This window comes from Misgurnus anguillicaudatus, chromosome 2 (genome assembly GCF_027580225.2).
Source record: "Misgurnus anguillicaudatus chromosome 2, ASM2758022v2, whole genome shotgun sequence".
NCBI lineage: Eukaryota > Metazoa > Chordata > Actinopteri > Cypriniformes > Cobitidae > Misgurnus > Misgurnus anguillicaudatus.
This window is the reverse complement of record NC_073338.2, coordinates 20,569,478-20,582,185: the sequence shown is the minus strand read 5'-3', so window position 1 is coordinate 20,582,185 and position 12,708 is coordinate 20,569,478. Positions and strand designations below refer to the sequence as shown.

Genomic DNA, 12,708 nt, shown 5'->3' with positions numbered 1-12,708 from the left:
GTCCAGCTGAACGGGATCATATTTAAAACATAATCATATATTAAACACGAGGGACGTGTTGCTACAACTCATTGAAATGCATATCATAAACAGGATTAATACCTGATCTGACTTCGGACAGAGCGCAGCATTCTGCACGTACGCGAAAGTGAGAGAGAGGCGCTAATAAGCAGCGGGTCATATTTTAAACAAAAAGTAAAGTTTGCCTCAGCTCGCATGAAACGCATTAAACTGAACAAATACATAAGGATTACTACTTTAGTTTATGTTTAGACTTCGGACAGACGCGAGAGCGCGTGTACGTGAGACAGAGAGAAGCGCAGCTGCTCATGACGCGGCGCGCTGGATTTAGTGCTAGAAGGAGCCCAAGACGTGCGCATTAAGTGCAGGTACGTGCAAGAAGAAATTCTCTCTTTACAAGCTCCGCGTAAGGCAAAGCCCACAAACCCTCATGCGAGGAAAAGCATGCAATGTGGATATTAATGTAAAACTATGATGATAATAATAACCAATCGCCAACTATCGTCATGACTATCGCCATGAAAGCCTCCCATTGGCGATATGTCTAAAGATCATCGATACACAATACTATCGTCTATCGGCACAACCCTATAAGGAGGGATTTACTAAATGTTTGGCTGTGAAGAATCAGTGGTTAAAATTACTTTTTCACGGAGGGATTTACTAAACGTTTGGCAATGAAAGGTGGTTCAGTACCCACTTTATTTGGAACAACATGCGTCTCCTAACCACAATCTGTAAGTATGATTATTGCTACATACTTGCTTAAATTAGTGTAAGAATTTTATTGTCTGTCGTCGTTTTTATAACTTGGACTGATGATGAATGATGTGTATTGATGTCGGTGTTTAAACTCTTAATATACTGCGGGGTTGCTGCGTGCGAGTGTGCATAGTAAGCTTTTGAATTATGCATGGTACCAATGTCATACGCAGGTCTGCGCAGCTTATATCAACGTCAAACACACACCCAGTCTTAACTACCACAGGTGCGTGTTACGCTAACCAGGCATCTGAATGCAACCATAACCACAAAAAATACAAATAAAAAATAAATAAACCCACACGCTCATCGTTTTCCTGATCGATTGCCGATGCCACATTCGAGTACTCAAGCCACCCATTACTCGTGCCCATCCCTAACTGCTATCAACATTGAAGATAAAAACTACTCAGCAAAACTTTATCAAGCTACCTCGCTGGAAGTCTGAGATTTCAGTATGAAGTGTAATATCTCATATCATACAATTGTTTTAGTGCCTGAATATTTGTTAAGGTTATCCACAAGAGCTTTATAGTTTATACTCCTACAGCATTTCACCGATTGTCACATAAAAGTTTCAGAAACATATATAAGACAAAATACTTGAACAAATGTAACATAACTGAGAGCTCAGTGTGCTTATAAAAGAGCAATTTTCATCTGTGTGATATTAAGAAGAGCCCTAAAGACATCTATAAAAAATCCTCTCAGTGTTTTACACTCCGAGCTCAAAAACTTTTGACTTGGTTTCTGTCATTACTCAAAAGGGGGTTCGGATAACACGAGATAAAAACAGAGGGAGAAAGAAAGCGAGCAGACAGCACACAGGTCATATGACACAACTCAGCTAGCTCAATTCCCTCCAGACCTCCGCTTTAGACTCATTAGAAGGATATGGGTGGCCATGGCCTGCTGCTCGCAGACATATCCTATAACACTGCTGCACATTCATTAGGAAGGTTTGCCCTATCACGAGCAGGAAATGGGGTGCATAGATATTGCAATTAACAAGATCCTCCCTCATGCCGATGGGCTATGTTACTCCGTAAAACTGAGCTTTGACCGGCATCATTTGCATCACATCACCAGACAAAGCAGCTCCCTCCTTATATCTCATTCTGTGAACAAGGATAGATTGAGATTGTAATGAGATTGGCACAGTCCTATTAGTCACTCGAAAGAGGTCATTCTCCTTACACACGTCACGCACCGCATCACACCGCGTAAAGGGCCGATAACACAGCGGCCCGGCGGATGAAATATAAGTGTGCCGTAGAGCACGCTGACGTTAAATCTATTTTAACTCTCCGGTCAGCTCTGAAAACAGAGCGAGACATTGGCTTTTACGGTAATTGGAGTCTGCAGAGAATCCATTATGGCTCTAAAATGAGGAACGGTGGCTGCGGGCCCCACCCACACGGCCCATCGTAACAAAGCACTCAATGTCTGCTTCCTGTTTTGCGGCCATTCAGGGCACTAATTGAGAGTTTGGACGCTTGGGTGCCCGCCATGCTTTACCGTCTCTTACGTATCCTATTCTCTTGCATAACTGAGCATTGATCAGCGTACTGTAAGTTATGCAAGAGAAAAGCATTCTTACTTTTTTGATGTGTCATTAAGAAAGCCTGATTTTCCTTCAGCTGTCATGACTTGGCCATGACTTATAACTGACCTAAGCATCCATATGACACGATTGCGATCTCAACTGCTATTTGACTCTCTTTACTTTGCCATTTCAATAGATTTTGTGTGTGCTTTTCTTCATAAAAGCATGAAAATATAACCTTGAGATCTTTAATATTGACTGAGTAAGTGAAATCAAACTCTGTTCCTAACCTTATAATTAGATTACAAGACTGGATTTCACAGACATGGTCACATGATTTTCAAGTACGTACCTAAACCATGTGGTATCTCTGGACATGGTGGTAATGGCTTAGGGGTGGGCGGTGGCTGCTTTGCCTCTGGTTTGGCACTGGGCAGAAGATGGTCTGCTGTAGCCACGTAGTTCGCAAAGGTGGTGTTGGACCTGGAGAAATTATAATAGTAGTGGTGGGGTCCTCTTGAGCCGTTAGCTCCGCGGCCGTTGTTGAAGCGGCTGAAGATGTCAAAATGCTGGCTGTAGACATCAAAGTAGAGGATCATCATTATGAGGAAGTGGACCAGACAGAGCAACAGCACAGCCTTGCAGATCCGCTCCAGGGTTCGGCCCAACATCAGCCGGCTCATGGTCAAAGCCACGCGGCACGCTCCGCTACACGCATCCGGTCAACGGCGCCTCTCCTCTGGACTGCACTTTACCGATATCACCTACAAATCAAAATCAAACAAGATTAAATCCAATCTTATTTATATAGCGCTTTTTACAATTGTTTAATTGTTTCAAAGCAGCTTTACATTAATAAATGCAGGAAAAACACAGAAAAATCATAAACAACAGAATACAGCAGTTAAGATTAACAATACTAGTGAGCATAGTAAATATTGTACCTATGTAAGAGGGTGCTAAGTTAAAACAATGTCAGCAGACTCCCCAGGGGTTGAAAAAAACCTCCTAGGAGAAAAACCCTGTGGGAGAAAAGTCCTAGGAGGGGAAAAAACCTTGGGAGAGAGCCAGACAGCTGATTCTATAGAGGATATATTATATAATAGGTAAGATTTTAAACAATTTTATGGGGATTCAAACATAATACATATGTATACATACACAGATAAGTAGGTTAGATGGGGGCGTATTATATCATATTATAGATGATGAGTATTAAATATGTTAGATGAGTATTATATCATACTGCTGTCACCTTATGATTTTGCTGTTACTGTAGCTGCAACCAATAAAAAAATGTAGAATTAGTTTCAGATTGAAACGTCGTAAAGCTAAAGTGGATTATTATGTTTAGATGTTCTCTATTGCCACAGACAATTACTGTTTAAGCAAACCATAATTATGTTAATACCATGCCAGAGTAGCTTTCCCGTTCTGTGCTAATGAATTCTGTGTGCCTGAATGCCACAACAGCATATAAAACTGCGTTTAGTTTCAGGACCCAAATTTTACACCGTCACCACAACACCCAACACCCACCCTAAAATAGCTTATTTTACAAAAGCAAACACCTGGGTCAAACACTAAAACCTAGTGATGGGGACATGACCGCCTATGCCGAGTCCGAGTCAAGACCGAGTGTTTGAATGGTCAAGACCGAGTCGAGACCAAGTCGAGATCAAGTTCGTTGGTTTTCAAATAGAGTCGAGTCCGAATCAAGACCGAGTCTTTGAGGAAGCAAGTCCGAGTCGAGACCAAGTCGACACCAAGACCATAAAAACATGTCAGTTTTCATATACATGATTCAATATCACCCCAGTTAATAATCAACAGTTAGGCCTACAGACTTTGCTAGATTGTGAATTGTTTAGAGAAGCAGACTTAAAGGCGGAGTCCACGATGTTTGAAAAACGCTTTGGAAAAGGAGACGGGCCGACTACTAAAACACACTTATAGCCAATCAGCAGTAAGGAGAGTGTCTACTAACCGACATCCTTGCCTGTTTGCGTATGAGTGGGGCGGGTCTATCAACAGAAGGTTCAGATTCTATTGGGGTAGGGGCGTGTTTGTTTAGGTGATTTCAAATATCAACATTGGCTTTCATATATCGTGGACTCTGCCTTTAATTTCTAATATGGACTATGCTTTTACTATCATTAAAAAAGTCCCTACCACATGCATCATCTTCTGCCTATTTTTCTAGAGATAAATAAACGGCTCTGATGGCAGTATCTTTGCATTGCACCATGGGATGTCATTTTCAAATAGTGACCGTCAACATTGGATTTTATTATTATTGTTATATGAACATAAAAATGTGTTGGTCTCGAGGACTCGGTGTGAAATTACGAGTCCTTCTCCTCCCACTGTGGTCCGAGACCGAGTCAAGACCGAGTCTTGGAAGGAACAAGTCCGAGACGAGTCAGAAAAAGCAGAAATCGCTTTCGAGACCGGTCTCGGACTCTCGAGTACTACATCACTACTAAAACCCCATTCACACAGCATCTTGGTCCCAGAAAATTTCCGCTAGGTCAATGTTCTGTGATCGCTCCGGTAAAAAGCACGTAGTAACATTCACGGAAAGCATTCTGTGTGAACAAGATGCGGAAGCAATGCCGTAAATGGCGTACCGTTGCAACCAGAAGTTCAGCTTTGACACAGGGATTTAAATGCAGATCAACTTTCAAGACGTGAAATATTTGCAAATTGGACTGAAGCAAAGTTCAGGGAGCCCGCCACTATCTGCGCTGAAGCTGAGATCATTCACCAGCATAACAAAACAGCGCATTACACGTATTATTTGTCATAAACTAAAATGCACACAAGTGTTTTTTTTTCCAAGAGAAATCACAGATAATTAGCAAACTACAGACGCTGTGGAAAAAATATGTCATGTGTCTTTACGGGATTTTAACGGTATGTGTGTGAATGCACCAAGCGTGCCGCACAAGCCCTGAAAAGTAAAGCCAAAATGTCTCCCCCCAGTGACTGGTCCCAGTATAGGTCATGAATCCTGCCTCCCCCATGTTATTCAATGGGACTCGAAACCAACTAAACAATTTAATTACACTTCAATTATCTTTTTCCGAAGCTGGTTTCTGTCATTTACTGTAGTTTTATCACGCTGATGTAAATACAAATGTTTGTTTTTAATATATTGTTTTTAGTTAGTTATTTAATGCTATAAAACGGTGGTGTCACGTCATGATTGACAGCTGTGATATGCGCATTCTGTGAGAGCAAGGGTGGGGCCTTGCTTTTGTGGCTTTACTTCGTGCTCACTACTGCGCAGGACTGGTTCCGAAATCGCTACTGCACATACTCAAGACCCAAGATGTCAACGCCGTATCGGGACACTGGTGGCTTCACTTTTCACCAGTAGAAGAGAGCGAACGGGCGACGTCCATCTTTTTTTACAGTCTATGGAATGCACACACAGATTCCGAAAAATCTTTGTCAGTGTGAATAAACCAAAAATAAATTTGCGCAATTTCCGTGTATTTTCCGTAATCTCTGCGTAAAGAGGGCTTGAATGTTTTCATATTACAGATTTGCAGCTTCTCTAGCTTTAATTGGGATTAAACAAAGAAAACACCAAATTGGTTGTCCAGATCTTGCTGTGAGTAATTACAATGTCGATGGGTTTTTCCAATCAAGCAGAAGTGTCAGAGGCCAACGGCACACAAGTTTACGCAGCAACGCGCCGCAGCCTGCAGACCTGCAGCTAGTTTCTCATTCTCTCTTACTGCGATCGCTGGACGTAAACTTGATGGGAAAGCCTCTTGATTTTTCACATGGACAGCTGGTGAATCTCCCCCGTGCCAGTTAAGATGGGTGGTGAGATCTGCTCAACAGCTCTCCATCGCCCAGACTGCCTGTGTGTGCGAGGAGACCGTGTGTATGTGTGTCACCTGCAGAGACTGGACTTATAGCTACTCAAGCACACCTGCTTCCTCTATCCGCTACCCCACCTAACATGTGTGACTCCTCTGCAATAACCATCAACAACACTAGGGAGGAAAAAAACAAGGTTTGACACAATTCACACAGCCCGGCCCTGTTCTCATCTCCTTAAGGGAATTGCTCAACACTCACCAACCCCAATAATGAATCACCTCAGCCGTCAAAGACATACTGTGAGAACAGACAGCCGAAAATACATAGCTACTGAAAGGGAGGAGAAAGGTAATATATGAAATAAGAATAGAAAACCGAGGGAGGCAACCAAGAAGCAAGACGTCAAAAGATGATGAAAACAGGACAGACAAGGTTTTGAATTCATATATCTTCATAATATGTATAAATTCAATGAAGAACTTACTTCTTAGACTAATGAAATACTTTTTGAATGTACATTTTTCTGGTTTAAATGGTATGGGTAAATCCACAGTAAATTAATTTATTGAATTTATCTTTACATTTATGCATATAGCAATCACTTTTATACATAATACAACCATAAAAAATTTTAATGGTCACATAACACATGCTGTTTCTGCTAATCTCATGGTAATCTTGAGTACCTATAGAGTAGCATTGCATCCTTGCAAGAGTCTTTCATTTTATCCGATTTATAAAAGACAGATCATGCACAGCTACTTTCCAAAAAATCAGGAAAAAAACATTATGTCACTATCTTCGCATAAATTATGATTCACTACATGTTCGTGTCGTTTACATTATATGTACTTATGCACCGATTGCCTACAAAACACAGATATTTGATGCAGTTTTACGTACCGCCTGTGCCACATGACCCGGATGGGACAGCCCATTTCTACAAAATCCAGCATAAAAAAAAAACACACATGCACAACCCCTCTTCTATCCTGAATAAACAAACTACATCTATTGTTCCCATAATGCTGGGTTCTTTAGGAAGCTAAACAAGCTTAAATTTCTCTCACACTTCTTTGGTGACGTTGAATTCGTGTTAGCTCTTGGTTGATGGGTGCGTGTGCTATTCCAGGTGAAGTGCCCATATAAGGACTTCCAGCGCACTTCCTGCACTGCTTGCTCAATAGATTCAATAGTCGAAAACTTTTCAAAACCCTGACAGAAATACTTTGTCATACGTCCAAATTATATAGAATCAAACTCTTTTAATGTTTTAATAAGTCTGAATAAATAAAATACCATTATAAACACGCCACAGGTGTTTGTACAGAAACTGTCTTGTGAGACAGAGGTATAGTGATAAACGCGATGTGCAAACGTCTATTTGTGGTGGTCAATTTTGAGGCGGACTGACAAATAAATGAATATATGGGAAACACTGCATTCCAATGATGCTGGCTCACACTTTTTGTATGATGTCACAGCAAGAGGCAGCGCAAATATAACAACACGCCTATAATCCCTTCCACTCCGAATTGGTACTTAACTCAATGGAAAAGCTAACAGAGCCAAAGTAAGGTGAGTTGACACGACCTGACCAGTGGGGTACTAATATGCAATGGAAAAGTGCCAAAAGTAGTTCTAGCAGCACTGTACTGTAGGTAGAGCTGCCCTTTACACATTTCCTCAACTCCTGCGGTCTTGTGGGATAGCAAAATGGTTAGTGGTTGCCCACTCCAAAATCTCATCCAATGCAATATGTCATCCGGGTAAGGTTCTCATACGGAAACTTCAGACATCCTACTTAGTGCTGCATACTATGTACAGAAGAATGCATATCTGAACACAGCAACGAAAAGCTCAATAGTTTAACATAAGACATCCAATCAGTTCTGTCTGCTAATACAACCTAATGACATTGAGACTCATGGTGCCCTCAAATTACACCATTTCATCTAATTATTCAGGTTAAATGTGTAAAAGATATATCTTTGTATTGTCTCTGAGACAAATCGGTTTATTGTTTTCTTAACTGCTGTAAGTCACTTTGGATAAAAGCGTCTGCTGAAACGTAAATGCTAAAAAGTCAACAGAGAGTGCTGTGTTCATCTGTCCCTGGAGCTGTAGAGTGGGTGGATGCATGAGCACAGTAATGGCCCTTAATTTAGGACATCGATATAACACTAACCCAATAAGACTGAGGTCACACAGAGTTATTACTTCATTGATATATATTATAAATACTCGCAAAATCACATTTGCAAAATTCTTACCATTGCCTTGGCTGTCATCAGTCTCTGATGTGAACTAGAATGAGTAAGCATACTCGCTGACTTGCAAGTTTGTCTAAAAGAATATTCTGAATGTTCAAGTACCAAAACCAAGGCTACTGAAATATTCATCACAGCTTCGAGGGCCATGTAAAAGAAGCCCCCTCGGCAAAATTTTTTGAGCAAGAAGTCTTTCTGCAAAATTTTTATTACCACACATACACCACCATATCTTAAGCTTTGTTTCGTTCTCCTCAGAAATGGCAAAGCCTTAATCAGAGCACATTCATATTTCATTTATCTCGCTAGCTAATTGAAAATGTCGTTGGAAAGGGCATAATACTGTACAATGACATTACGATTATTAATGAATAAAGTATAGCAACTGACTGCTCTTTTCAAATGCTTTTTAAGCCATGTTTTAATAAAACAGTCCCAGATGTTTCTGAACACATGATACAAAATTGAGCTCATTCGTTTCACACACATCCACTTAACTGTAGTATTATTTATAGTCTCAAAGAGAAACTTGCTCTGCATGCTTCGCTTCTCAAAGCCACTGTTGAAAATGTCAATATTAACTAGGTTACATTTTCAAACCCTCCAGAAGTTGGCAATTTAGTCTCAATAAACATAGTGAATAATACATCTAATGAAATATTGCCCCATATTAGTAATTTTAATAAAATAATCAAACTAAATCTACAAGATAATATAATCATAGAAAAAAATAAAAACTGGTACTTGCTTAACCCTATTCAAAAATAAAAGTTAATAAATATTTTACATCACACCTCAGTCAAAGATGAACAATACAACACAACAATACAACGTTTCACATTCACACGAGAGAATCTTGCAAAATAAATTGGCAATGAAACAAGTACAGCATCCATATGCTCAATTTTTAATAACCGACAGACTAAAATGTGGCACTTTTTAAGTGTGCATACATTATTCAACATCAAACATAAGAAAACAGTTTGCTTGCAGTTTATAGTACATGCCTGAAGAAAAGCTTTTTTACACTGTAATGCATTTCTAATGTTTTTTAGCAAGTTTAAAGGTGCAGTGTGTATTTTTTTAGAAAGACAGAAATGCAATATAATATACATAACTAAAATGATCAGTGGTGTATAAAATCATACAAAATTAACTTTATTGTTTTTTTAACATTAGAATGAGTCGTTTTTATTATGGGTGTAAATCAGAAAGCTCGATTTCACCGCCAGCGTTTTTTAAAAAAGTTGCCAGCCAGCGCCAGCGTTTTTCATGATTTTCACCAAAGTTTAATGCCTTCCAGAAAATGTTCTTCTTTAAATATATAAACATACAATATACCAAATGAAAGAACAGACCCTCTGCTTTTAAACAAAAAAAAAACGTTTCCTACCTTCAGTGGTTCTTTTGTAATCAGCTTTTGAATATGGGTATGTTTCTGCAAAAACACCACATTTTGAGCAAAAAGCAGAGATAATTCCATTTTTGTGACGGACTTTTCATAGAGATCCCATTCAGAGCGATCTTTAAAACAGACACGGACATGCAGCCGCTTGCCATAGGGCAATACTTCTGGGTTTAAAAAGTTGCGGAAGGTATTGCAAAAAGACGGAAAATCTCGTCATTGGCGGGGAAGCGTTTTCTCTTAATTGATGAGATATCTCGTCAATGGCGGTGAAAGAGTTAAAAACAGCGCGTCTGTGTGTATCCGTGTGTGCGTGAAGTTTTTCCATTCAGAGATGAGCCTGTTTAAAGGACCTCCATTCACTAATACTAAAATGACCAGTAGGTGGCGGAATGATACAAATGGGGAAGTGGTTACTGTTACGTTATCAGTACAATATCGCACGCCTCTTAGCCAATCAGATTCGAGAACCAGAAACAACTGTTGTATAATTTACTTTATTACTTCCACTTAAGAAGAGTTGTGCACTTTTTATTTTAATATATATTTTACATAAATACTATTTTGTACTTAAAAAAGCTATAATTTTGTTATTTTACTAACCCAACTAATTACTCTTTCCTATAGGTTGCACATAAGTGGAAAAAGTAGCTTTATTAGTTTTAAGCACTTTTTTAAAATATCTTTTTACATAAATATTTTTTTCTATTTAAAAGCTATAATTTTGTTATTTTACTAACCCAATGACTCCTCCGCGCTTTCCAATAGGTTGCACATAGATTGGATATGTGCTTTGTTGGAAATGCGTAGATGGACGTTACGTCAAGGAATGAGGATGTGCAGAATAAAGGTACCTCATATTGATATTTTATCGTATCATATTGTTCGAAATTTAATTGATGTATTGTTACACCCCTAGTTTTCTATCTACATACACTGCGGGTTTCCTTACATGAAGGAACGGACAAACGGCTCTATTGATCGTGTCTTGTCACTATGTTGTCTCAGACGATGACGTGGTTGTCTTGTGGCGGCTACCGTAGCTTCACTATGTGTTTCGTAAGGGAGAAGTGAGCTGTGGACTGAGCCGCTGGTTGCAATTCACAATCTTACCTCTAGATCTGTCACAATCTTCTACTAAAAATCTAAACATCGCACCTGAAGCTACTCTGTGGGGACATTGTGACTATAAGCACAAGGGCAACCACTGACTGTTGTACACAAATTATGGACTTACAGTAATGAGAAACAATTGTATATGAACACAAAAACACATTACACTGAATAGTTAGTTAAAGCCTTGATTCGCGATTTATGTATGTCTATTTTTTATGGCTATATACAGTATTCATCGTGAGAACTGGTTAATGTACACACACATTGGGGTAACTGCAATTTCATCTCCAATTTACCCAACCTGCAAGTTTTTGGACTGTGAGAGGAAAACATGCAACTCCACAAAAAAGACCTCCATTAAAGCTACTAAAAACACTTTAAACCAAACAATTGAGTGGGAATTGCACTGTACCCAGTTTTAAGTTATAAAGCATCAGCTAAATTGGAAAATGAACCTGGTGAAGCACTGCGAGGGAGACTCCATAAAGAAACATCTGGTGAAGCGAGAGAGCTATCTTGTGCTTCAGAAATCACATCTGCATCAGGAAATGACAGATTAAGTCATCACCCACTGCCTGAAGCTCTTTCTAACAATATATTCATCACTTTGTCGCTCTCTCTCTCCCTCTCTCTCTCTTTTGCCCACACATACACACGACACTTTAACTCCCGTCTATTATCCTGATATTATAATTTACAGGATGGACATTCAGGGAGATTTAAGTGGGCGGCTTTTTCAGTTTTTTATTTACATTGATGCATTTGGCAAATGCTTTTATCCAAAGAGACTTACAGGGCATTAAAGATATACATTTTATCAATATATGTGTGTTTTCTGGGATCAAACCAATGATGACTTTCATATTGCTAACACAAGGCTTCAACAAGTTAGCTACAGGAACACTACTTTGCAATTGACTGTATGACAAATGACTGAAGTTTACAAAAGATATATTGGTATATCTATTCACAGATTTTTGTGAGATCAGGTTGTCCTGATACTGGTAATGACTTAATGCCCCACAGTAAAGCTGTTTTTCTTTTTTTACGCTTTCTGATTTACTTTTTACACTAGGGCAAACCAAAGTAGTTGTGCATGTTGTTATTTTCTATTTCGGTTTTCCTCCAAGATTAAAAAGCCCTAGAGCCTCCCTCCAGCTCTCATTGAAAATATAGATGAAAAATCAGTAGATGAAAATATAATTCATGTGAGGACTGACGTGCGTCTCTGGGCACTTCTAATTCTCATGATAGAAAAACTCACACTTTCTTATCAAGACTAATTTTCAAACAGCATGCTAAGACTTGACACGGATTTCAACCCATGCAGCTCCTAAGAGAAATTAATTAGGCCTAGAGACAGCGGTCAGGTCCTGACTTTGATGTTTAAAAGCGAGAGCATCCTTAATAGGGTGTCAGCATGAAGTGAGCCACTCGAAAGACAAGCAACTTCATCATAAACGTATGACGGACTGCAGCTGTCAGTAGCGCTATGATCAGTACAAATGAACAGTTCAGTGAAAACAAACTTCTGTATTTTCTAAGTTATGGACTTCTATAAAACTATGTAACTACTGTCATGTTTAAATTAACATGATAACATCACAAACAGGTTTTGAAACCATATTGGTAGCTTGCATCTATAAAACTCAACTCAGAAACTCAGAAAAACTATAAAACTCTGTTTTTTACACAGTAAAGCACTGAATAAGCTATTTCATATAACAGATATTTACATAGAGTCTACTCCA

At 39.2% G+C, this 12,708-nt stretch overlaps 1 protein-coding gene across 1 annotated transcript in view; it reads right to left on the bottom strand.

Moving 5' to 3' along the window:
* The window catches only part of b4galt2 (UDP-Gal:betaGlcNAc beta 1,4- galactosyltransferase, polypeptide 2), a 166,851-nt gene that overhangs the window by 132,623 nt on the left and 21,520 nt on the right, over positions 1-12,708 (bottom strand). Inside the window, exon 2 of the mRNA XM_055201800.2 lies at positions 2,682-3,093. Within this exon, the coding sequence (XP_055057775.2) occupies positions 2,682-3,012 (331 nt within the window). The 5' untranslated portion in view covers positions 3,013-3,093. The remainder of the gene's footprint in view (positions 1-2,681; positions 3,094-12,708) is intronic.